Consider the following 24,615-nt stretch of genomic DNA (forward strand, 5'->3'; position numbering starts at 1 on the left):
TTTGTACACAACAGCGAACAACCTTGACTTAACATTCCCGCTGATACAGATACAGTGATGAGAGTTGATTTTGTTTTGAATGTCCTTTACTTGTGGTCATAAGTGTCAAATCGTAATTAATGTTGGTTGATTTTGAACATACAATCATGGTTTAATACCCAAGAATTTGAATAAAAACACATGTTACGCACCACCTACAGCATAAAAAGCCATTCTCTTACTACCCGTCACATCACTCTGGGTTGAAGACTGGACGATGAAGGTAGGTTGTCTTTGCATGTTGTGAAGACTAGGAATTATTCTGTAGTATCAGGAATCCATAGTCCGAGCCTTTAGGGGATGGGTATTCATGTATTCAGAAAGGACTAACGTGTGCAGTGTTTTGTTAAATATAGTTTAATACATTACTTTTGTATTGAATGATCTATGCGTTTCTTAAAGGAGAAATATGTCCTGAGTTTTGACGATGATTACCGATATTCAAATGCTAACAATACAGACGTGTCTGGTAATATCAAGTTTTATTTCTTATTCACTCACAAAGAATGCAGATGAATTTCAGCGAATGTCCCATTCCTCTAAGATTAATGTTCAAAGTATGTCAAGACGACTGAAATACCGCGGTTCACAATTTTGAACAGCTGTCTCTATTATTAGATGAACGAAAAGAGGCAAGCAATTATGGGTACGATTTGATAGTGTTGAAAACGTTTGCATTGATGCACTGAGTACAGCACTACAACAATTGTTGGTGTGGGTTGCATCAGTCTAGTTCACTTATACCTGGGGTATTTCTTTGTAAGGGATTGCACAGGCATGTTCAAATCTTGGTGAACACACGTCAATTTACAAACGTCTGTGGCGTCGGTCAGTGTGTGATCCTCAGGGCATATGAAATCACTATCAGACATTTGAATCAGCTAGCTGTTGACAGCGATTGACAGCGTTGCACAACACACCGCGAAGACATGTACAGCAAGACACCTGCTGCTCTACAGTCAGATATGCCCGGTAGACCCCCCTCACGGCAGTGAAAATGAATAAAATTGAGTATAGAGCAGTAATTAAGCTTTTAGTTCTTGAAGGAAACTCGGCGAAGAACACTGAAGAAAGGCTTTCAGCAGTTTATGGGAAGTCTTCCCCTTCATCTGCTACCATCAAACGATGGGTCAATGAATTTAAGCATGGTAGAGAAGATGACCCCCGTCCAGGTCGCCCAACAACAAGCACCAGTCAGGAAAACATTGACAGAGTGCATAGACTTGTGCTGGAAAATAGTCGAATCACACTCCACGAGTTAGAGGAGACCACAGGCATTTCACACGGATCCATCGAGACAATTCTTCATGAACATCTCGTCATGTCTAAGGTGTGCGCAAGATGAGTGCCAAGAATGCTTACAGATGGTATGAAGCAAACAAGCGTCACCATAGGCAACTCCATGCTAACCATATACAACAAGAATCCAGAAGATTTTCACTTTAGGCTAGTAACCTGTGATGAAACCTGGATCCACCACTATCATCCTGAGAGCTAACAAGAATCCATGGAATGGAAACATGTCACTTCTCCCAGGACCAAAAAGTTCAAAGCCTCCAGATCAGTGCAGAAGGTAATGGCGACAGTCTTCTGGGATAGCAAAGGCGTCATCCACATAGATTACTTACCAAAAGGAAGAACAATGAATGGGGAATATTACGCTAACTTGTTGAGGCACGTGCGGCAGTGCAATCAAGGAGAAGGGCCGGGGCAAGATCAGATGTGGTATTCTTCTACATCAATACAATGCTCCAGTACACACCTCTCGCGTTGCAGCCGCTGCTGTCCAGGAATGCGGGTACCAAATCTTGCCGCATCTCCCCTACTCTCCAGACCTGGCACCAAGTGATTATCATCTGTTCCCAAATCTCAAGAAACACTTGCGTGGTCGTAGATTTCAGGATGATAATGAGCTTATTGCTGAAACTGAGGCTTGGTTTGAGGACCAAAATGGCGTCTTCTACAGAGATGGCATCAGCGCATGGCAGAAAAGATGGAACAAGTGTCTTGACTCACAAGGGGACTATGTTGAAAAATATATGTGGTTCATACCAACATTTTGTGTTTTTCTATGCAAGGCTCAAAACTTATTGACATCCCCTCGTACGTCACAAGCAACCATTTTTAGACAACCAGGACTAGAACCCAATGAGTGAGTGAGTTTAGTTTTACACTCAGCAACATTTCAGCTATATGGCGGCGGTCTATAAATAATCGAGTCTGCACCAGACAATCCAGTGGTCAACAACATGAGCATCGATCTGCGCAATTGGGAACCGATGACATGTGTCAACCAAATCAGCGATCCTGACCACCCGATCCCATTAGTCGCCTCTTAGCAGAAGCACAGTCGCCTTTTATGGCAAGCATGGGTTGCTGAAGGCCTATTCTACCCCAGATCTGTTTGCAATACAGTCTAAACCGGCACTCATTGGGACTGAAGAAATAATCCGGTTTAGACAATGTGCCAGATTGTAGAGCTGGTGGTAAATGTACAAGTTATGACTGGGACTGAGATGTTATGTCAGTGTTGACAACTTGCCGGATTGGACAGATGCCGGTTTTTAATTTAATTTGCTAGTTGGTCAAGCGCCGTCGCATGCAGGCTTTAAATCCTGGAAAATATCTGATGATCCATTTCGTTGAAATCAGACCAATAAGGCCAAAATAGACTACACTGTACAAAGTTTCTACAAAATCATTTAGTGAATTCTGTGGCGCAGAGAGACGTTTTTATTTATTATAGGTAAAATGGATAGAATTATCATTAATTCGGTCGTTTCAACTTTTTTTAATGAAAGACCTCGTTCTTCTGCAAAGGATAATGCCCTGAAAAATAGCGTTACCCTTATATTATTGACAGTCGCCTCACAAGTGAGCAAAGCGCTGAAACACCCGGAAGTGAAACTGTAAGTTAACGTAACATGACGACTCATGGATAATTCCCGTAATTTAGTAACGAAATAATATGGAAACCAAAATATTCCAGTATGATTTACCGAAGGCAGCATGGGCCTGCAAATATTTGAAACCATCGGCCCGATACAATGACAGACGGCGCTGGCCCTTCGGGCAGGCGATTATTTTGAATATTACGTGTATATACGGTTTATGCCTTTCATGATTTATGTTACTACGACTTCTATAATTGAAAACACGCGTCCACGGCTGAAAACCCCTGGTTTGTCTACTTCGATTATAAGCTTTTTTTCACCAACAGTTTCATTTTTTAAATTTTAGAGCAGACATTTACTTGTTTCAAATGTTGAATCTTCCAGGGTACAGCGACCGCTCTGCTTCTCCTGTTTTTCTGTCATTCCTGCTTCGCTCAGAGTGCCAGTAAGTGGTTACTACTTTCAAACGCAATGAACCTACTATCTCCTGGTCTACTTAAATTTATTTTCACAAAATACAAGTGTGTGCGTGAGTGAGTTTACTTTTACCATTCTTTTAGTAACGTTCAGCTATATCACGGCGGGGGGCACCAGAAATGGGCTTCACACATTACACCCATGTGGGGAATCGAACACGGATCATCGGCGTGACGAGCGGACGCTTTAAGTGCAAGGCTAACCCACCGTCCTTATGAAGCGGGAAAGGAGTATATTCCCTTCAGTGTCTGAAGTGCCGTCTCTTGGCAACCAATCGTCAGACTTCCATTCCACGGAATCAGCGATGGCTGAGTCGGTTTAATCACCGACTGCAATTGGCGAGTAGGTGCCCCTCTCTGATAGTCTGGGTTCGAATGCTACTCAACCCCCAAAAGCATCCAGTTCTGTACTTGGCTGAAACAGTGTGATCAGCAACATAATATCGGGCACATTAGTTTTTCTTTCTTTGTGACAAGCACTGTGTAATTAAAGAATGATATTAACATTTCCTTTGCCATTCGCCTCACAAGTGATTGCTATTTGTTACACAGGCTGTAGCTGATATAATTCACTCGATGGTAGAAATTCAGTTTTCAAAATCAATCGTATGTCCGCCCACATTGATCTGACAGTCAATCCTGAAAATTACATATTACCTAATCATAATAACCCATGTGCTTACAGACCCGTGAAGGTCCCGGGGTAGAATAGGCCTTCAGCAACCCATGCTTGCCATAAAAGGCGACTAGGCATGTCGTAGAGGCGACAAACGGGATCGGGTGGTCAGGCTCGCTGACTTGGTTGACACATGGCATTACGCAGATCGATGCTCATGTTGTTTGACACTGGACTGTCTTTTCCAGACTCTATTATTTACACACCACCGCCATATGGCTGGAATATTGCTGAGTGCGGCGTAAATCTACTCACCCATGCATTTACAGAACGCAATTCGCAATCATGACGCTTTCTGTCACTAGCTGAAAGCTTCAGGCTGTAAATTGTAGAACTGATCAAACATGTGGTTCTTTAGCTATGGTTTGATATAAGGGATAGACGTAGTTGTTTTGCTGATATCTGGGAGACAGTTCCAAAAAATATAAGATGGCTTTAGATGGTTAAGACATTTGTAAGTCACGAGAATGATCTTGAATTCCACAATGGACGATAATTGAGTTATTTGTGTAAGTGATTTTAGGCAATTTTTTATACAATCGTAGGGTAGCAGTATTTCCGATCAATGTTTCTCCCAAATGTTTCCCTTTATCAGACGCTGAATCGCTTATATTTTGAATTTCGAAACATGCGCAGTTCTGACAGAATTCACTCTTCTTTCTCACTTTACTTTGCGTACATTTCTATCATATTTAACACGACACGTAGTTAAGGTACATAGTGGGCACTCAGGTCGTGATGTTTCTGAAATATCTCTCCCATGTTGTTCCCTCTGTCAAACGCAACACTCGTTGAATCGGTATTTTTGAAACAGCCAAGAACAGACTTCACTCACAATTTCACCCTACTTTGTGTACATTTCTACTACATTTAACATGACGCGTTGCCTTCAGTTGTTGTTAAGGTACTAAAAGAACACTCAGGTTTGATCTTAATGTTTCTGGCCAAATGCCTTGAAGTAACCCGGTACAGCAAAAGGAGGCTGTTATGTCCTTTGATTTTATTGGTAACATCAATTCGATATCCAAACACTTCAACCCCTCTCATTCTAACAAACACAAAATGTCAGCTGAACACTAGCCATATGTCCAGCACCAGATGCTTACAAAAGTATATCAGGTAGGCTTAGTCAGAACAGAATACACACGGAGTAAACAATAAATAGTTCCTTTACGGATGTGTACTTTCCTGGACATACGCCAGGTAACTAGCCTGTCTAGACAGATTGCATGCTACATCGTTCCTTTACTGCCCGCAGGAAGCAGCAGAGGTCCATGTGGGAACTACAAAGTACTTCAGAATATTGAGAACCGCTCCCCTAACACATCAGGCAATCCGCTCATTATCGACGACTCCAAACTAAAGCGTGGTTGGTATGCGGCTCCAGAGAACTGGGGGCTGCTGGAGCGGGTTCCGAGCGTCAATCGGTGTGGTACCCAGGTCCCCGTCTACAGAAGCCGTAAGATTATTGCCACTCGTTCTTCTAAACTGCATGTAGATTGTGTCGATGTTGTGACACAGGGTATTGTTGCATTGTGTGATGGTGTGTGCTATCGGAGGGTGACGTGGTTACAGGGTGTCATGTTGTGTGATAACAAGGGGCCATGTTGTGGCATTGTGTGATGATGTGTGAAAACATTGGGTCACATGGTGGCTACATGGCGTGATTATGTGTGATAACATGGGGTTACATTGTGACAACATGATTATGAGCAATAACACGCTGTTACGTTGTTGTTACATGACGTGAATATGTGTGATAGCATTAGGCTACATGATTGTACGTAGTGGTGTTATGTGTGTGATGTATTGTGGCTACATGGCGGCATTGTGTGATAACATGGGGTCACACGGTGACGACATATTGCGATAACAAAGGGTTACATCGTAGCACATGAAGAGATTGTGTGTGACAACATGAGGTTAGATTGTGGCTACATGGCGAGAGTTATAACATGGTGTTACATTTGTGGCAGATGGGGTGATCATGAATGATAACATGGGGCCACATTGTGGCTGTGATTGTGTGTGATAAATTATGGTTACAATGTGATTACGTGGTACGATGACGTGTAAAAACATGGGATCACTTGTGGTTACATGTTTCTACATGTGAGTGTATAATCTATCGTAGAAACATTATCAGAAAATACGTCTTATCATTATCAGAAAATACGTTAACTTGTTCGCTGTATTTTATCTATTTCAAATGTGGTTCAATAAGATCTCCTGAACCGAAAGTGACGACTGAACACAATCAAATGCACCATCTTACTGATATTACATGCATTTCCTTTCGACATGATTTTTCTTTTTGTATCAAGACAGAGGGAGGTCAACATCCAGAATGTGCAACAGGGTCCGCGTGAATACTTGCTACAGGCCATTTTACATTCCGACGCTGATGTGTGGCGATAGAGAGATATATTACCTCAAAACGTCCCATAGAAGATCAGGATTCTGCTTTGGTAAATGTCAGACTACTGTCTCACCCCATATATATTGGATGGCACAGGCATGGCACCATCGAAATATTCAATTACCGATTCGACACAACAACGGATCGTCATCGTATTTCCCTTGTCACCTCGTTTTAATGGCATCGAAGGTCCGGCGTAGAGAAAACCTTCAGCAACCCATGTTTGCCATAAAAGGCGACTATACTTGTCGTAAAAGGCGACAAACGGGATCGGGTGGTCAAGCTCACTGATTTGGTTAACACATGTCATCGGTTCTCAATGGCGCAGATCGATGCCCATGTTGTTGATCAATGGAGTGTCTGGTCCAGACTCGATTATTTACAGACCGCCGCCATATAGCTGGAAAATTGCTGAGTGCGGCGTAACACTAAACTCACTCACTCACTCAACACCCCGAGAAGTATCTAGTTTCTATTAGAACGGTGATATATTAACCAGTTTCAATTACCCATTACTCATTTCCCGGACGCAGCAATGGCCACACCCTGTAATCCACTTTACGGACCTGAAAGACTGGCCACACCCTGTTGTCATTCTGCACAAACTGTCATACATATCACACTCTGATTATCATTCTTCAAGAACAATATCAGGCTGCTGAAGCTTTGATCATCACTTTTCTGCCCTGTATATTTGCTGTATGACCCGAATATGTCATCCTTGGTTGTTTTCTGTATTTCAAGAGAGAGTGTGGGAACTGACTCTGATGTTCCATTTGCAGTCAACAATGATCCTTGTGCTAGTAATCCTTGTGCTAATGGAGGCACGTGCGAGTCAAATGGCAGCAGCTACAACTGCACCTGTACTTCTGGATTCACGGGTCGGAACTGTACAGGTAAGTGTAACTTTGGTAGTAGTGGAACGTCTCGTTTAATTTTCACTTTCATTCTAGCATGTTTGCGTGAGGTAGGACAATACCCCAAACGATGTAAACCTGAGGAAATTTCTCAGTTCTGAAGATATATATGCTGAAAAACCCCCAATCAAAATCTTGCGTCATGATTTGATGTTGTTTGATATTCGTAAATGACGTTTGTTTCCTTTAAAACAGCAAAATAGAACTATTCAAGTCTACGATATTCAATAATATAATGAATAAACAACACACAAGCTTACAATGAATGACAGTACAGATTTCCAACAATACAGATGAGTCGCAAACCTAAAATACTTAGTTACAAATATAAAATATTGGACCACCAATATATACGAATTAATGTACCAAAGTGTTGGTATTTCCGGTAAACAAACAGATGCAATGACAATGAAAGTTGAATACAGTCGACTTCTTGAAAGGTCGATGTTAGAAGACAGACGAGAGTGAAAAATTCAGATACATGATTCTTAGAAACATTTCTAATAGATATGAAAGGTAGAATTATTTCATATGCTTCTTATTTGAAAAAAACTACTGAAGGAAAAACAACCCAAAACACAACAACAAAAAACAAAACAAATGTAAACCCCCAACCCCACTCACTCAACACCCCGAGAAGTATTTAGTTTCTATTAGAACGGTGATATATTAACCAGTTTCAATTACCCATTACCCATTTCCCGGAAGCAGCAATGGCTGAGTTGGTTTAATCACTGACTGCAACTGGTGAGTAGGTGCTCTGCTCTGATAATCTGGGCTTCTCTCTGGGTATACGTTCCTGTGTTCAATACAAGGAGAAAACCAGTTATATTTAATGACTCAGAAATATAGGTCAACCAGGTCATGATAAACGATGCCTGTCATTCACTTAATATATATCAAAATATTCAGATCGTCCAGTGCATTTTATGTACATTACTTGATGAAGTGAATACACGAACTCGCGAACGTACAGCACATACATTTCCAGAAACTGGCGAGGGATATGGTAGCGCTCGTAGAAGGTGTGGCCCGCCCGATCACTCCAGGATTTGCTTCTCTTGGTCGGAGTGCAGGATCCGGGAACACTTCTCCAACAGGGACTCAAAGACTTCTGCCGTGTCGGATTCTCGTATATCTGGCTTGCGATATATGGTATTTCCTCTTCGCTTCCCGAAGGGACAAATGACCCGAACAGAACACTCTTTGTCTTCCGGAACGAGATTAGCACAAACTCTACATTTTTTTCACGGCGGTGGGAGCCGAGGTGGCAGTTAGGAGGCTCGCAGGCCTACTGCACCTCTGCGATCCAAAACCATCATCACTGTCTGTACTACTTCACCTTTCACATACACCGGTCATACATTAATCTTCACCAAACACAAACCTTTATACCGGTGGGCAGTGGGTTAGCCTATTGGAGAAAGCGTTAGCTTGTAACGCCGAATACGCCGATCATTTCTGGTGTTCCCTGCCGTGATACTGCTGGAATATTTAAAAAAATAAACTCACTCACTGACCCTATACCGGCGATGTATGATCTTCCCCATTCAAAACAATGGGCATTTGGTCACACCCTGTAATCCACTTTACGGACCTGAAAGACTGGCCATACCGTGTTGTCATTCTGCACAAACTGTCATACATCACACTCTGATTATCATTCTTCAAGAACAATATCATGCGGCTGAAGCTTTGATCATCCCTTTTCTGCCCTGTATATTTGCTGTATGACCCGAATATGTCATCCTTGGTTGTTTTCTGTATTTCAAGAGAGAGTGTGGGAACTGACTCTGATGTTCCATTTGCAGTCAACAATGATCCTTGTGCTAGTAATCCTTGTGCTAATGGAGGCACGTGCGAGTCAAGTGGCAGCAGCTACAACTGCACCTGTACTTCTGGATTCACGGGTCGGAACTGTGCAGGTAAGTGTAACTTTGGTAGTAGTGGAACGTCTCGTTTAATTTTCACTTTCATTCTAGCATGTTTGCGTGAGGTAGGACAATACCCCAAACGATGTAAACCTGAGGAAACTTCTCAGTTCTGAAGATATATATGCTGAAAAACCCCCAATCTAAATCTTTCGTCATGATTTGATGTTGTTTGATATTCGTAAATGACGTTTGTTTCGGATTAGAAATTACAAAAAGAGTCTTGTGACAAAAATGTCTTTTTAGTTCCTTTAAAACAGCAAAATAGAACTAGTCAAGTCTACGATATTCAATAATATAATGAATAAACAACACACAAGCTTACAATGAATGACAGTACAGATTTTCAACAATACAGATGAGTCACAAACCTAAAATACTTAGTTACAAATATAAAATATTGGACCACAAATATATACGAATTAATGTACCAAAGTGTTGGTATTTCCGGTAAACAAACAGATGCAATGACTGACGATTGTTGACAGCCGTTGAAAGTTGAATGTAGTCGACTTCTTAAAAGGTCATGTTAGCAGACAGACGAGAGTGAAAAATTCAGATACATTATTCTTAGAAACATTTCTAATAAATATGAAAGGTAGAACTATTCCATATGTTTCTTATTTGAAAAAAACCTACTGAAGCAAAAACAACCCAAAACACAACAACAACAACAACAACAACAACAACAACAACAACAACAACAACATATAAACGCCAAACCCCAAACTAACAAACAAACAAAAGAAAACTAAAGGAAAACTATCTCGGAAGAAAATATCAAAAACGATTTCCAAAGTTTTGAAAAACGTTCATCTGAACAATTTGAAGAGGACGAAAGTAGAGGTATGCAATTCGGAAATAGTACAACATGGTCACCTCTGTGGCGCCCAATTTCAACGCTTAATGCTTTATTAAAACAATCAGTACTTGCATAGCACACATATTAAAAACACTTTGAATACTAGCATCCATGACTATCAAAAAGGAGTGAGTGAGTTTAGTTTTACGCCGCACTCAGCAATATTTCAGCCATATGGCGGCGGTCTGTAAATAATCGAGTGTGGGCCAGACAATCCAGTGATCAACAAGATGAGCATCGATATGCGCAATTGGGAACCGATGACATGTGTCAACCAAGTCAGCGAGCCTGACCACCCGATCAGTATTTTCACATTAGCCAATGATTTAAATCTTGACTGGCACTGTGGAAACTTGGATGATTTAGGAATTACACTGGATGCTTCACCGAGTGCCCTATGTGTGATTAACAAGGAGACACTTAGACATTTATAAATACGTTGCTTGCAAGTTGGTGGAATATGACTTTGACTTTAACAGCACCATTATTGAAACGTTATAAAAACTATTTCAACTTTAGCACCCATCCTTGTCGCACTTATTAAACGTTACCAATGGTTTGAACAGCATTATCTTCAAATTTCACTGGAGTTTATAAATGACAAACTTAAAAGGAGAATCATAAAAGAAATGGTCATGGCGGTGGTCCCCAGAATGATAGACTCTCTTATCAATATTTTGAATTTATCATCATTAAGACGCGTTATAAACAAGAATATAAGCTTTAAATAACTGTGTTACATCTTCCCATTAAGACATATATTAACGCTGGGTTAAAATGCTTCTGATTGTTTATCTAATTCAGACAACCATTTTAGAGGGATGTTCTTTTGCCCCAGGGAATATGCATATGTTATAGAAAACACACCCTAGACTATGAAGATAATATCAAATAAGGTACTAATAACTGGGGTTAAATCATAATTCTAAAAACCCATAGACGATAACGAATTAGTTTGATCATGACCTACACAGTATCAGGGATATTTGTGGCTTCCTCAGCTTTGAAAAATTCCAACAGATGCTCAGAAGAAAAGGGATTACCAAAGCTTATTACCCAATATCCTAGATACTTATAAGCATCTTATTAGAAATAATATTCGCCATTCACGTCAGCTGAACATCAACGGTATTAATCTCGATTTGATGTTATATGATACAAGCTCAAGGATATTTCATGATAAGTTAATTGAGAATGATAATATTCTCAAGGTATTAAAACACTGGAGTTAACTTTTGTTACCCATTATGAGCAAACGCTTATTAATGTGACATATTTCGATAATTCCGAAACGTCCTCGATAAGACAAGAATCAGCTGGGATGTTTTGGAATATATACGAACAGGAACGCCGAAGTGAGCTTTCCGCCATATTGGACCGTGTTTTGTTTAAAAAAAACCCCAGTTTCACTAAGGCTTGTCATATAGGACGTCTATTACATCACGTATATTTCATATTCAGTAACAAATGGATCGTTGAATTCATCCTACAATTTAGAATCAAATTCCAAATGGCCTTAATCACTAATACCAGTGACTAGGTAGAAGTAAACGAAACACATTGGGGATGTAAACGATGTAATGAGTGAGTGAGTGAGTTTAGTTTTACGCCGCACTCAGCAATATTACAGCTATATGGCGGCGGTCTGTAAATAATCGGGTCTGGACCAAACAATCCAGTGATCAACAACATGAGCATCGATCTGCGCAATTGGGAACCGATGACATGCGTCAACCAAGTCAGCGAGCCTGACCACCCGATCCCGTTAGTCGCCTCTTACGACAAGCTGAGTCGCCTTTTATGGCAAGCGTGGGTTGCTGAAGGCCTATTCTACCCCGGGACCTTCACGGGTCTGTAAACGATGTAAAGAATATACAGCCTATTGTGTCACATAAACCGCCAAAATACGCGTTGTAGTCCAATTAGCATTTCTTACACTGCAAAATACGAATTTGTGTAAGCAATGTATTTCGCAAGTGAGATGGTTTTCTTAAGGATCAAAGATTTGTTGACGTTCGTAAAACTAACAGGTGGTACTTGATTTATTCATAAAACTGTCAAGATATAATGATAGAAGATGTAATTGTTGAAAGCGGCACCTCACATGAGCAAATCCGCGATGTGATTTGACCCGGAATGTATTAGCTGTTCTGTAACTCTCCAGTCTGTTGAGAACGTAATCACGTGATATGCTAGCGTTCACCGGGAAATAAACGGCAGCTGGTAGTGTTCATTCAAGCTGGGATCACTGCAACTACCAATACTGGAGGATGGCCGTTTTGAACGATACAAGATAAAGTCTTATATAATGATAAAGTAAAAGCCGGAGGAAAGAGGTCATGCTGAAGTATGAAATGTGAAATATTTTTGTTCATAATCATAATGTTTTTTCCCTTAAGTGTAAATCTGAATCAAGGGTTTTCTTCTTTTGGGTAACGTTCTCCAAAACACTACATGAAACACTTGAACAAACACAACCATAATCACAGGGTCGATGCCTCCGTTCATGAACATACTAGGAGTAACGTTTACAATTAGCACGTGTTTTTTTTTTGCAGATTGCGCTCGACAAGAACTAGACATCCTAATAATGGAAGATGTATCCCGCTCCATCGGCGCACAACTCTTTGAAGGTGTGCGGATATTTGAACAAAGTTTGATAGGTCTTTTCGACATTAACCGTAATGCTGATAACGTTGCATATATGGTGTTTTCCACAAACGCCAGAGTGGTATTCAGTTTGAGTGAATACAGCAACAGTAAGTCAAGTGTACTGGCAGCTCTCAAGAATCAGACCTACGAAAGCGGTGCTGAGACAGACATTGTCGAGGCCATCAATGTGGCTGTCAATTCTGTTTTCACACCGTCAAAAGGCGACCGACCGGATGCTGACAACGTGGTCATCATGTTCACAGACGGGTTCGACACAGTATCGAAAAGGGAGGTTATCAATGCTAACATTCCTCGACTGCATGCTAAAGCAGAGGTATATGTTGTCACTCTCTCTAACGTGGAGGCCAATTCCACTGTCAACAGCCTTGCTTCAAAAGCTGGTAACATTTTCCACATGGCTTCCAGAAGTTCACTTTATGCAATGCGATATAGGATGACGCGTTGCAAGACAAGCAAGTGAATTACGACCTGATAAGATATGACAACAATTGGATTGTTATTTCATCTCCAATAAATTGTCTGCATATGATTTGTCTTTTTTTGTTAACAACACATGGGCATGCTCTTGCTTCACACCCGTGCATATGTAACCAGCCATTTACGCAACTGGTATACGATGATATGTATCAACCAACTCAGCGAGTCTGGCCGCCGGATCCAGTTACTCGCGTCTTACCCTAGAGGCATGGTTATTGTCGAGTAATCCTTACTCAGATCGTCACGTGTATGGGTGTATGAGTAATTCCAAACACACACGATAACCATTATATATTATTTATTAGAGAAGATGGAAACATGTACAGCATCTCTCTACTTCAGCGTAAGACATGATTACAAAATGAAAGTCAGTGGCGTACTACAAATGCAATTCACAGTCGTATTCATGATTGTGTTCTCCGTTCAAGGCGGCAGATATTTCCAATGGTTGGTTTGGTTGGTTTGTTGTAGAACACCGCACTCAGCAATGTTCCAGCTGTATGGTGGCAGTCAAACAAATCAAATCTGAACCAGACAATCCAGTGATCAACATCTTCAGAAGCGATCTATGCAACCGGGACACTATGACATGTGTCAAGCAAGTCAACTTGTCTGCTGACCCGACTGCTGACTTGTCCAGCAAACCGACCTCACAAGCAAGCACGTTAAGAAAAAAACAGAATCCATCTCCGTGTACATTTTACTTATCGGACACACACACACACACACTAAAACACCGTTGTCCTCTTTTGATAGTGATCCTCAATTCACATCTAACTTCACAACTTAAACATACTGTACCGAATTACTGTACCTTTTGTTGATTGATTTATATTCCAGCTGTATGTCGAAGAGACACAACAGAAACATTTCACACAATACAGCTGACATTCATAGAAATGTTTGTAAAGCCACCCTGACATTTGCACGAGTGACGAGTGAGCGAGTTTAGTTTTACGCCGCACTCAGCAATATTCCAGCGATATGGCGGTGATCTGAAAATAATCGAGTCTGGACCAGATAGTCCGGTGATCAACAGCATGAGCATCGATCTGCGCAATTGGGAACCGATGACATGTGTCAACCAAGTCAGCGGGCCTGACCACCCGATCCCGTTAGTCCACCCTTACGACAAGCATAGTCGCCTTTTATGGCAAGCATGGGTTGCTGAAGGCTTATTCTATCCCGGGACCTTCACGGGTCTATTCTACCCCCGGGACCTTCACGGGTCACATTTGTACGAATTTCGTCCCAGCACTACGATTTTACGTGGCAATGAGTATACTCGGCGTAAACTGTTGTGAAGTGTGAATAAACTGTGCGCGACAGTGTACCAGTGCTCAGAGAAAATGTTGAAATGTTGAAAAATTCCGTATAGCGACGCCATGAAGATTAAGATGTAGTGACAAAGTAGAAGACGTTGGAAGTATTTCTCAACAAACTACTGTTAGAGGTGTGTGATTATTTACTCGATTATTTACAGATTGCCGCCATGTAGCTGGAATATTGCTGAATGCGGAGCAAAATTAAACTCCCTCACTCACCAAGAACAGACTCTTCTAAACAGGAAAAGAGCCCATGTTCCAGAATTTAAAATATGTAAACAAGGGAATCGAAGCTTTAAATTCAAGTAACATTCAGAGACAAAAGTCATTTTCTCAAACTGTGACAAAATATTTCAGATTTTAGGAAATAGCAACAACCTTACCAATATCAAAACGAGTTCATCAAGTGATTAGAGGAACGTGTTGCAGAATGCATACCATGCGGCTGAACCGCTGCAGCATTATTCACCAGCTATTCAAATATGGGCATAATCCAAGGACAGCCTCCTAGCAATTGAAATGACAAATTTATTGTGGATGCTGTGGAAGCATACGCCAAATCATGGGTCAAAAGAGGGAGCGTGTTTGAAGTTGCAAGTGCGCTGTTCATATGTTGAAGTAAGTGCACGATCCAGTCGTTGGTAGAATGCACACACTGAATCCCATTCTGTTGCAGCCAGCTCTGATTGAACTTCTGGCTGGCCAGCATGCTTGGTTTGTATTTGTTTTCGCTGACGGCCAGTTAGAAGTCTGCCAAAATAATTCATCCACATGCTGTATATGTTCAGCCGGAAGTTGACGTTCGTCAACTACCATTTCCCCGATGGACTGTCCATCCGAGACCGTGTCCTCAATTTTATAATTCTCTCATATTTCCAAGTAGTTAATGATATCGACTTGCCTGATAAGCTGAATGGTCGTGGATTAGAACCCCAATGTCATTTGGTCATGACACATTATATTTTATTGACAACTGAAGCATTTCTTGAAACGTCTGTCGGCGCGGAACCGGAAAGCCGAGAACTAGAACACTTTCGACGTATTTACACCACTATCAATCGAAATCGTATTGTGTGTTGTTAGGCTGAATAAGGTTATGCCACCACTGTCTCAAGATGTTCAAGAATATAAAGTATAAATACTGAGATATTCGCAAAACTATAACTGCACTCGTTGATGGTAGCTGCTTCATACTGTACGGGTTGTTGGTTTCTTCTCACACAAAACTGTTTTGGTAGTTGCAGCTATCAAATTTGATTCATTCCCGTTTCCTCTATTGTACTTCACTATTGTACTTCACTATTACATATATTATAACAAAAAGATATACTGCGATAATTTGTTCTGTAGCTGCCTGCCATCGATACTCGTTTTCATTGCTATTACTGCGCAGAAAAAATTGTAACATTATTTAACATTTGTGTAAGCACCATCCACAGAATGTCATCCAGGTTCGCCAAAGGATATTGATATTGACAATATCACCGAAAACATCTCCGTTTTATGAGTGGGATTAAAAATGCAGTTCACCTCGAAGAATCAGACAAAGGTGATTTAAGCCCAGAAGGTTCCAAGCTTAACATTGTTGTGCCATAAAGACCCATTTTGAATAAGGTTGAAAACACTCAGATGGCGAAGGCTCCTTCGATGAGGTTCTTGCTAAAATTTTAGAATCTGTCAGTGGCACTGCTTTAAAACTATGCGTAGATGAGACTAAAATAAAAGCATGGCGATATAGGTATGTTAGGCCAAAAATAGGCCATCATTGGAGGAAAGGCAAAGTAGACTTTCGGCTTACAGCTGATGTGGAACATCATGAGCGTAATGACATGATCCAGACAACAATGTGCTTAGTTCTACAAAGACAGAATGTGACGACAACTGTTCTGTACGGTAGGAATGTACTGTAATGTTCTGCATACAGTGTAGGTGTATTACAAATACTTTGATGAAATATTCATTTATAAAATCCAATACACTGCTGCGTGCTTAAAATCCAAGGTCCAACCTCCAGTTGATAAATCAGAAGATACCATCTACCCGTACAGTACCTTTTCAACAGTTTACAGGGGCAACTACCATCGACTACCAGAAGTTAAAATCAGTTTGATCTATGTGTTGTGTAAATGATGGGTATTTCAAAAAGTTTTTCAGAAATTCATGCTTACCTTCACCAGCAACCGAAACACAGCGAGAGGTGTTGTCTCCTGTAACCAACGTGACAATGGCACACTTCTTGCTGACTCTGCAGTTTGGCACATTGTCCATTTTCACACCATAGATCGCAATCGTCTGGGTTAAAGAAAATCAAAGGCATTAACATTTAACAGTTTGCTTGAAGCTTTAAAATGCAGTCACCAGCTATTCAAATATGGGCATAATCCAAGGACAGCCTCCTAGCAATTGAAATGACAAATTTATTGTGGATGCTGTGGAAGCATACGCCAAATCATGGGTCAAAAGAGGGAGCGTGTTTGAAGTTGCAAGTGTGCTGTTCATATGTTGAAGTAAGTGCACGATCCAGTCGTTGGTAGAATGCACACACTGAATCCCATTCTGTTGCAGCCAGCTCTGATTGAACTTCTGGCTGGCCAGCATGCTTGGTTTGTATTTGTTTTCGCTGACGGCCAGTTAGAAGTCTGCCAAAATAATTCATCCACATGCTGTATATGTTCAGCCGGAAGTTGACGTTCGTCAACTACCATTTCCCCGATGGACTGTCCATCCGAGACCGTGTCCTCAATTTTATAATTCTCTCATATTTCCAAGTAGTTAATGATATCGACTTGCCTGATAAGCTGAATGGTCGTGGATTAGAACCCCAATGTCATTTGGTCATGACACATTATATTTTATTGACAACTGAAGCATTTCTTGAAACGTCTGTCGGCGCGGAACCGGAAAGCCGAGAACTAGAACACTTTCGACGTATTTACACCACTATCAATCGAAATCGTATTGTGTGTTGTTAGGCTGAATAAGGTTATGCCACCACTGTCTCAAGATGTTCAAGAATATAAAGTATAAATACTGAGATATTCGCAAAACTATAACTGCACTCGTTGATGGTAGCTGCTTCATACTGTACGGGTTGTTGGTTTCTTCTCACACAAAACTGTTTTGGTAGTTGCAGCTATCAAATTTGATTCATTCCCGTTTCCTCTATTGTACTTCACTATTGTACTTCACTATTACATATATTATAACAAAAAGATATACTGCGATAATTTGTTCTGTAGCTGCCTGTCATCGATACTCGTTTTCATTGCTATTACTGCGCAGAAAAAATTGTAACATTATTTAACATTTGTGTAAGCACCATCCACAGAATGTCATCCAGGTTCGCCAAAGGATATTGATATTGACAATATCACCGAAAACATCTCCGTTTTATGAGTGGGATTAAAAATGCAGTTCACCTCGAAGAATCAGACAAAGGTGATTTAAGCCCAGAAGGTTCCAAGCTTAACATTGTTGTGCCATAAAGACCCATTTTGAATAAGGCTGAAAACGCTGAGATGGCCCAGGCTCCTTCGATGAGGTTCTTGCTAAAATTTTAGAATCTGTCAGTGGCACTGCTTTAAAACTATGCGTAGATGAGACTAAAATAAAAGCATGGCGATATAGGTATGTTAGGCCAAAAATAGGCCATCATTGGAGGAAAGGCAAAGTAGACTTTCGGCTTACAGCTGATGTGGAACATCATGAGCGTAATGACACGATCCAGACAACAATGTGCTTAGTTCTACAAAGACAGAATGTGACGACAACTGTTCTGTACGGTAGGAATGTACTGTAATGTTCTGCATACAGTGTAGGTGTATTACAAATACTTTGATGAAATATTCATTTATAAAATCCAATACACTGCTGCGTGCTTAAAATCCAAGGTCCAACCTCCAGTTGATAAATCAGAAGATACCATCTACCCGTACAGTACCTTTTCAACAGTTTACAGGGGCAACTACCATCGACTACCAGAAGTTAAAATCAGTTTGATCTATGTGTTGTGTAAATGATGGGTATTTCAAAAAGTTTTTCAGAAATTCATGCTTACCTTCACCAGCAACCGAAACACAGCGAGAGGTGTTGTCTCCTGTAACCAACGTGACAATGGCACACTTCTTGCTGACTCTGCAGTTTGGCACATTGTCCATTTTCACACCATAGATCGCAATCGTCTGGGTTAAAGAAAATCAAAGGCATTAACATTTAACAGTTTGCTTGAAGCTTTAAAATGCAGTCACCAGCTATTCAAATATGGGCATAATCCAAGGACAGCCTCCTAGCAATTGAAATGACAAATTTATTGTGGATGCTGTGGAAGCATACGCCAAATCATGGGTCAAAAGAGGGAGCGTGTTTGAAGTTGCAAGTGTGCTGTTCATATGTTGAAGTAAGTGCACGATCCAGTCGTTGGTAGAATGCACACACTGAATCCCATTCTGTTGCAGCCAGCTCTGATTGAACTTCTGGCTGGCCAGCATGCTTGGTTTGTATTTGTTTTCGCTGACGGCCAGTTAGAAGTCTGCCAAAATAATTCATCCACATGCTGTATATGTTCAGCCGGAAGTTGACGTTCGTCAACTACCATTTCCCCGATGGACTGTCCATCCGAGACCGTGTCCTCAATTTTATAATTCTCTCATATTTCCAAGTAGTTAATGATATCGACTTGCCTGATAAGCTGAATGGTCGTGGATTAGAACCCCAATGTCATTTGGTCATGACACATTATATTTTATTGACAACTGAAGCATTTCTTGAAACGTCTGTCGGCGCGGAACCGGAAAGCCGAGAACTAGAACACTTTCGACGTATTTACACCACTATCAATCGAAATCGTATTGTGTGTTGTTAGGCTGAATAAGGTTATGCCACCACTGTCTCAAGATGTTCAAGAATATAAAGTATAAATACTGAGATATTCGCAAAACTATAACTGCACTCGTTGATGGTAGCTGCTTCATACTGTACGGGTTGTTGGTTTCTTCTCACACAAAACTGTTTTGGTAGTTGCAGCTATCAAATTTGATTCATTCCCGTTTCCTCTATTGTACTTCACTATTGTACTTCACTATTACATATATTATAACAAAAAGATATACTGCGATAATTTGTTCTGTAGCTGCCTGTCATCGATACTCGTTTTCATTGCTATTACTGCGCAGAAAAAATTGTAACATTATTTAACATTTGTGTAAGCACCATCCACAGAATGTCATCCAGGTTCGCCAAAGGATATTGATATTGACAATATCACCGAAAACATCTCCGTTTTATGAGTGGGATTAAAAATGCAGTTCACCTCGAAGAATCAGACAAAGGTGATTTAAGCCCAGAAGGTTCCAAGCTTAACATTGTTGTGCCATAAAGACCCATTTTGAATAAGGCTGAAAACGCTGAGATGGCCCAGGCTCCTTCGATGAGGTTCTTGCTAAAATTTTAGAATCTGTCAGTGGCACTGCTTTAAAACTATGCGTAGATGAGACTAAAATAAAAGCATGGCGATATAGGTATGTTAGGCCAAAAATAGGCCATCATTGGAGGAAAGGCAAAGTAGACTTTCGGCTTACAGCTGATGTGGAACATCATGAGCGTAATGACACGATCCAGACAACAATGTGCTTAGTTCTACAAAGACAGAATGTGACGACAACTGTTCTGTACGGTAGGAATGTACTGTAATGTTCTGCATACAGTGTAGGTGTATTACAAATACTTTGATGAAATATTCATTTATAAAATCCAATACACTGCTGCGTGCTTAAAATCCAAGGTCCAACCTCCAGTTGATAAATCAGAAGATACCATCTACCCGTACAGTACCTTTTCAACAGTTTACAGGGGCAACTACCATCGACTACCAGAAGTTAAAATCAGTTTGATCTATGTGTTGTGTAAATGATGGGTATTTCAAAAAGTTTTTCAGAAATTCATGCTTACCTTCACCAGCAACCGAAACACAGCGAGAGGTGTTGTCTCCTGTAACCAACGTGACAATGGCACACTTCTTGCTGACTCTGCAGTTTGGCACATTGTCCATTTTCACACCATAGATCGCAATCGTCTGGGTTAAAGAAAATCAAAGGCATTAACATTTAACAGTTTGCTTGAAGCTTTAAAATGCAGTCACCAGCTATTCAAATATGGGCATAATCCAAGGACAGCCTCCTAGCAATTGAAATGACAAATTTATTGTGGATGCTGTGGAAGCATACGCCAAATCATGGGTCAAAAGAGGGAGCGTGTTTGAAGTTGCAAGTGTGCTGTTCATATGTTGAAGTAAGTGCACGATCCAGTCGTTGGTAGAATGCACACACTGAATCCCATTCTGTTGCAGCCAGCTCTGATTGAACTTCTGGCTGGCCAGCATGCTTGGTTTGTATTTGTTTTCGCTGACGGCCAGTTAGAAGTCTGCCAAAATAATTCATCCACATGCTGTATATGTTCAGCCGGAAGTTGACGTTCGTCAACTACCATTTCCCCGATGGACTGTCCATCCGAGACCGTGTCCTCAATTTTATAATTCTCTCATATTTCCAAGTAGTTAATGATATCGACTTGCCTGATAAGCTGAATGGTCGTGGATTAGAACCCCAATGTCATTTGGTCATGACACATTATATTTTATTGACAACTGAAGCATTTCTTGAAACGTCTGTCGGCGCGGAACCGGAAAGCCGAGAACTAGAACACTTTCGACGTATTTACACCACTATCAATCGAAATCGTATTGTGTGTTGTTAGGCTGAATAAGGTTATGCCACCACTGTCTCAAGATGTTCAAGAATATAAAGTATAAATACTGAGATATTCGCAAAACTATAACTGCACTCGTTGATGGTAGCTGCTTCATACTGTACGGGTTGTTGGTTTCTTCTCACACAAAACTGTTTTGGTAGTTGCAGCTATCAAATTTGATTCATTCCCGTTTCCTCTATTGTACTTCACTATTGTACTTCACTATTACATATATTATAACAAAAAGATATACTGCGATAATTTGTTCTGTAGCTGCCTGTCATCGATACTCGTTTTCATTGCTATTACTGCGCAGAAAAAATTGTAACATTATTTAACATTTGTGTAAGCACCATCCACAGAATGTCATCCAGGTTCGCCAAAGGATATTGATATTGACAATATCACCGAAAACATCTCCGTTTTATGAGTGGGATTAAAAATGCAGTTCACCTCGAAGAATCAGACAAAGGTGATTTAAGCCCAGAAGGTTCCAAGCTTAACATTGTTGTGCCATAAAGACCCATTTTGAATAAGGCTGAAAACGCTGAGATGGCCCAGGCTCCTTCGATGAGGTTCTTGCTAAAATTTTAGAATCTGTCAGTGGCACTGCTTTAAAACTATGCGTAGATGAGACTAAAATAAAAGCATGGCGATATAGGTATGTTAGGCCAAAAATAGGCCATCATTGGAGGAAAGGCAAAGTAGACTTTCGGCTTACAGCTGATGTGGAACATCATGAGCGTAATGACACGATCCAGACAACAATGTGCTTAGTTCTACAAAGACAGAATGTGACGACAACTGTTCTGTACGGTAGGAATGTACTGTAATGTTCTGCATACAGTGTAGGTGTATTACAAATACTTTGATGAAATATTCATTTATAAAATCCAATACACTGCTGCGTGCTTAAAATCCAAGGTCCAACCTCCAGTTGATAAATCAGAAGATACCATCTACCCGTACAGTACCTTTTCAACAGTTTACATGGGCAACTACCATCGACTACCAGAAGTTAAAATCAGTTTGATCTATGTGTTGTGTAAATGATGGGTATTTCAAAAAGTTTTTCAGAAATTCATGCTTACCTTCACCAGCAACCGAAACACAGCGAGAGGTGTTGTCTCCTGTAACCAACGTGACAATGGCACACTTCTTGCTGACTCTGCAGTTTGGCACATTGTCCATTTTCACACCATAGATCGCAATCGTCTGGGTTAAAGAAAATCAAAGGCATTAACATTTAACAGTTTGCTTGAAGCTTTAAAATGCAGTCACCAGCTATTCAAATATGGGCATAATCCAAGGACAGCCTCCTAGCAATTGAAATGACAAATTTATTGTGGATGCTGTGGAAGCATACGCCAAATCATGGGTCAAAAGAGGGAGCGTGTTTGAAGTTGCAAGTGTGCTGTTCATATGTTGAAGTAAGTGCACGATCCAGTCGTTGGTAGAATGCACACACTGAATCCCATTCTGTTGCAGCCAGCTCTGATTGAACTTCTGGCTGGCCAGCATGCTTGGTTTGTATTTGTTTTCGCTGACGGCCAGTTAGAAGTCTGCCAAAATAATTCATCCACATGCTGTATATGTTCAGCCGGAAGTTGACGTTCGTCAACTACCATTTCCCCGATGGACTGTCCATCCGAGACCGTGTCCTCAATTTTATAATTCTCTCATATTTCCAAGTAGTTAATGATATCGACTTGCCTGATAAGCTGAATGGTCGTGGATTAGAACCCCAATGTCATTTGGTCATGACACATTATATTTTATTGACAACTGAAGCATTTCTTGAAACGTCTGTCGGCGCGGAACCGGAAAGCCGAGAACTAGAACACTTTCGACGTATTTACACCACTATCAATCGAAATCGTATTGTGTGTTGTTAGGCTGAATAAGGTTATGCCACCACTGTCTCAAGATGTTCAAGAATATAAAGTATAAATACTGAGATATTCGCAAAACTATAACTGCACTCGTTGATGGTAGCTGCTTCATACTGTACGGGTTGTTGGTTTCTTCTCACACAAAACTGTTTTGGTAGTTGCAGCTATCAAATTTGATTCATTCCCGTTTCCTCTATTGTACTTCACTATTGTACTTCACTATTACATATATTATAACAAAAAGATATACTGCGATAATTTGTTCTGTAGCTGCCTGTCATCGATACTCGTTTTCATTGCTATTACTGCGCAGAAAAAATTGTAACATTATTTAACATTTGTGTAAGCACCATCCACAGAATGTCATCCAGGTTCGCCAAAGGATATTGATATTGACAATATCACCGAAAACATCTCCGTTTTATGAGTGGGATTAAAAATGCAGTTCACCTCGAAGAATCAGACAAAGGTGATTTAAGCCCAGAAGGTTCCAAGCTTAACATTGTTGTGCCATAAAGACCCATTTTGAATAAGGTTGAAAACGCTGAGATGGCCCAGGCTCCTTCGATGAGGTTCTTGCTAAAATTTTAGAATCTGTCAGTGGCACTGCTTTAAAACTATGCGTAGATGAGACTAAAATAAAAGCATGGCGATATAGGTATGTTAGGCCAAAAATAGGCCATCATTGGAGGAAAGGCAAAGTAGACTTTCGGCTTACAGCTGATGTGGAACATCATGAGCGTAATGACACGATCCAGACAACAATGTGCTTAGTTCTACAAAGACAGAATGTGACGACAACTGTTCTGTACGGTAGGAATGTACTGTAATGTTCTGCATACAGTGTAGGTGTATTACAAATACTTTGATGAAATATTCATTTATAAAATCCAATACACTGCTGCGTGCTTAAAATCCAAGGTCCAACCTCCAGTTGATAAATCAGAAGATACCATCTACCCGTACAGTACCTTTTCAACAGTTTACATGGGCAACTACCATCGACTACCAGAAGTTAAAATCAGTTTGATCTATGTGTTGTGTAAATGATGGGTATTTCAAAAAGTTTTTCAGAAATTCATGCTTACCTTCACCAGCAACCGAAACACAGCGAGAGGTGTTGTCTCCTGTAACCAACGTGACAATGGCACACTTCTTGCTGACTCTGCAGTTTGGCACATTGTCCATTTTCACACCATAGATCGCAATCGTCTGGGTTAAAGAAAATCAAAGGCATTAACATTTAACAGTTTGCTTGAAGCTTTAAAATGCAGTCACCAGCTATTCAAA

The 24,615-nt window shown here is 40.6% G+C and overlaps 1 protein-coding gene across 1 annotated transcript; it reads left to right on the top strand.

Annotated features, from left to right (window-relative positions):
* Positions 1-207: 207 nt before the first annotated feature.
* LOC137256282 (uncharacterized) lies at positions 208-13,416 on the top strand. Its single transcript, XM_067794023.1, has 7 exons — positions 208-262; positions 3,318-3,378; positions 5,344-5,544; positions 6,410-6,553; positions 7,287-7,400; positions 9,233-9,346; positions 12,773-13,416. The coding sequence occupies exons 1-7, from the start codon at positions 257-259 to the stop codon at positions 13,345-13,347; spliced, it is 1,215 nt and encodes a 404-aa protein (XP_067650124.1). The 5' UTR covers positions 208-256; the 3' UTR covers positions 13,348-13,416.
* Positions 13,417-24,615: the final 11,199 nt, after the last annotated feature.

The sequence above is a fragment of the Haliotis asinina genome, chromosome 11, assembly GCF_037392515.1.
Source record: "Haliotis asinina isolate JCU_RB_2024 chromosome 11, JCU_Hal_asi_v2, whole genome shotgun sequence".
NCBI classification, from domain to species: Eukaryota; Metazoa; Mollusca; class Gastropoda; order Lepetellida; family Haliotidae; genus Haliotis; species Haliotis asinina.

What these genes read in the sequence shown, in the direction of transcription:
- LOC137256282 (XM_067794023.1), top strand. An exon ending in GGTCCCCGTCTACAGAAGCC is followed by an intron (nt 5,545 to 6,409) that starts GTAAGATTATTG and finishes TTTTGTATCAAG; the next exon opens with ACAGAGGGAGGTCAACATCC. An exon ending in AAGATCAGGATTCTGCTTTG is followed by an intron (nt 6,554 to 7,286) that starts GTAAATGTCAGA and finishes TTCCATTTGCAG; the next exon opens with TCAACAATGATCCTTGTGCT.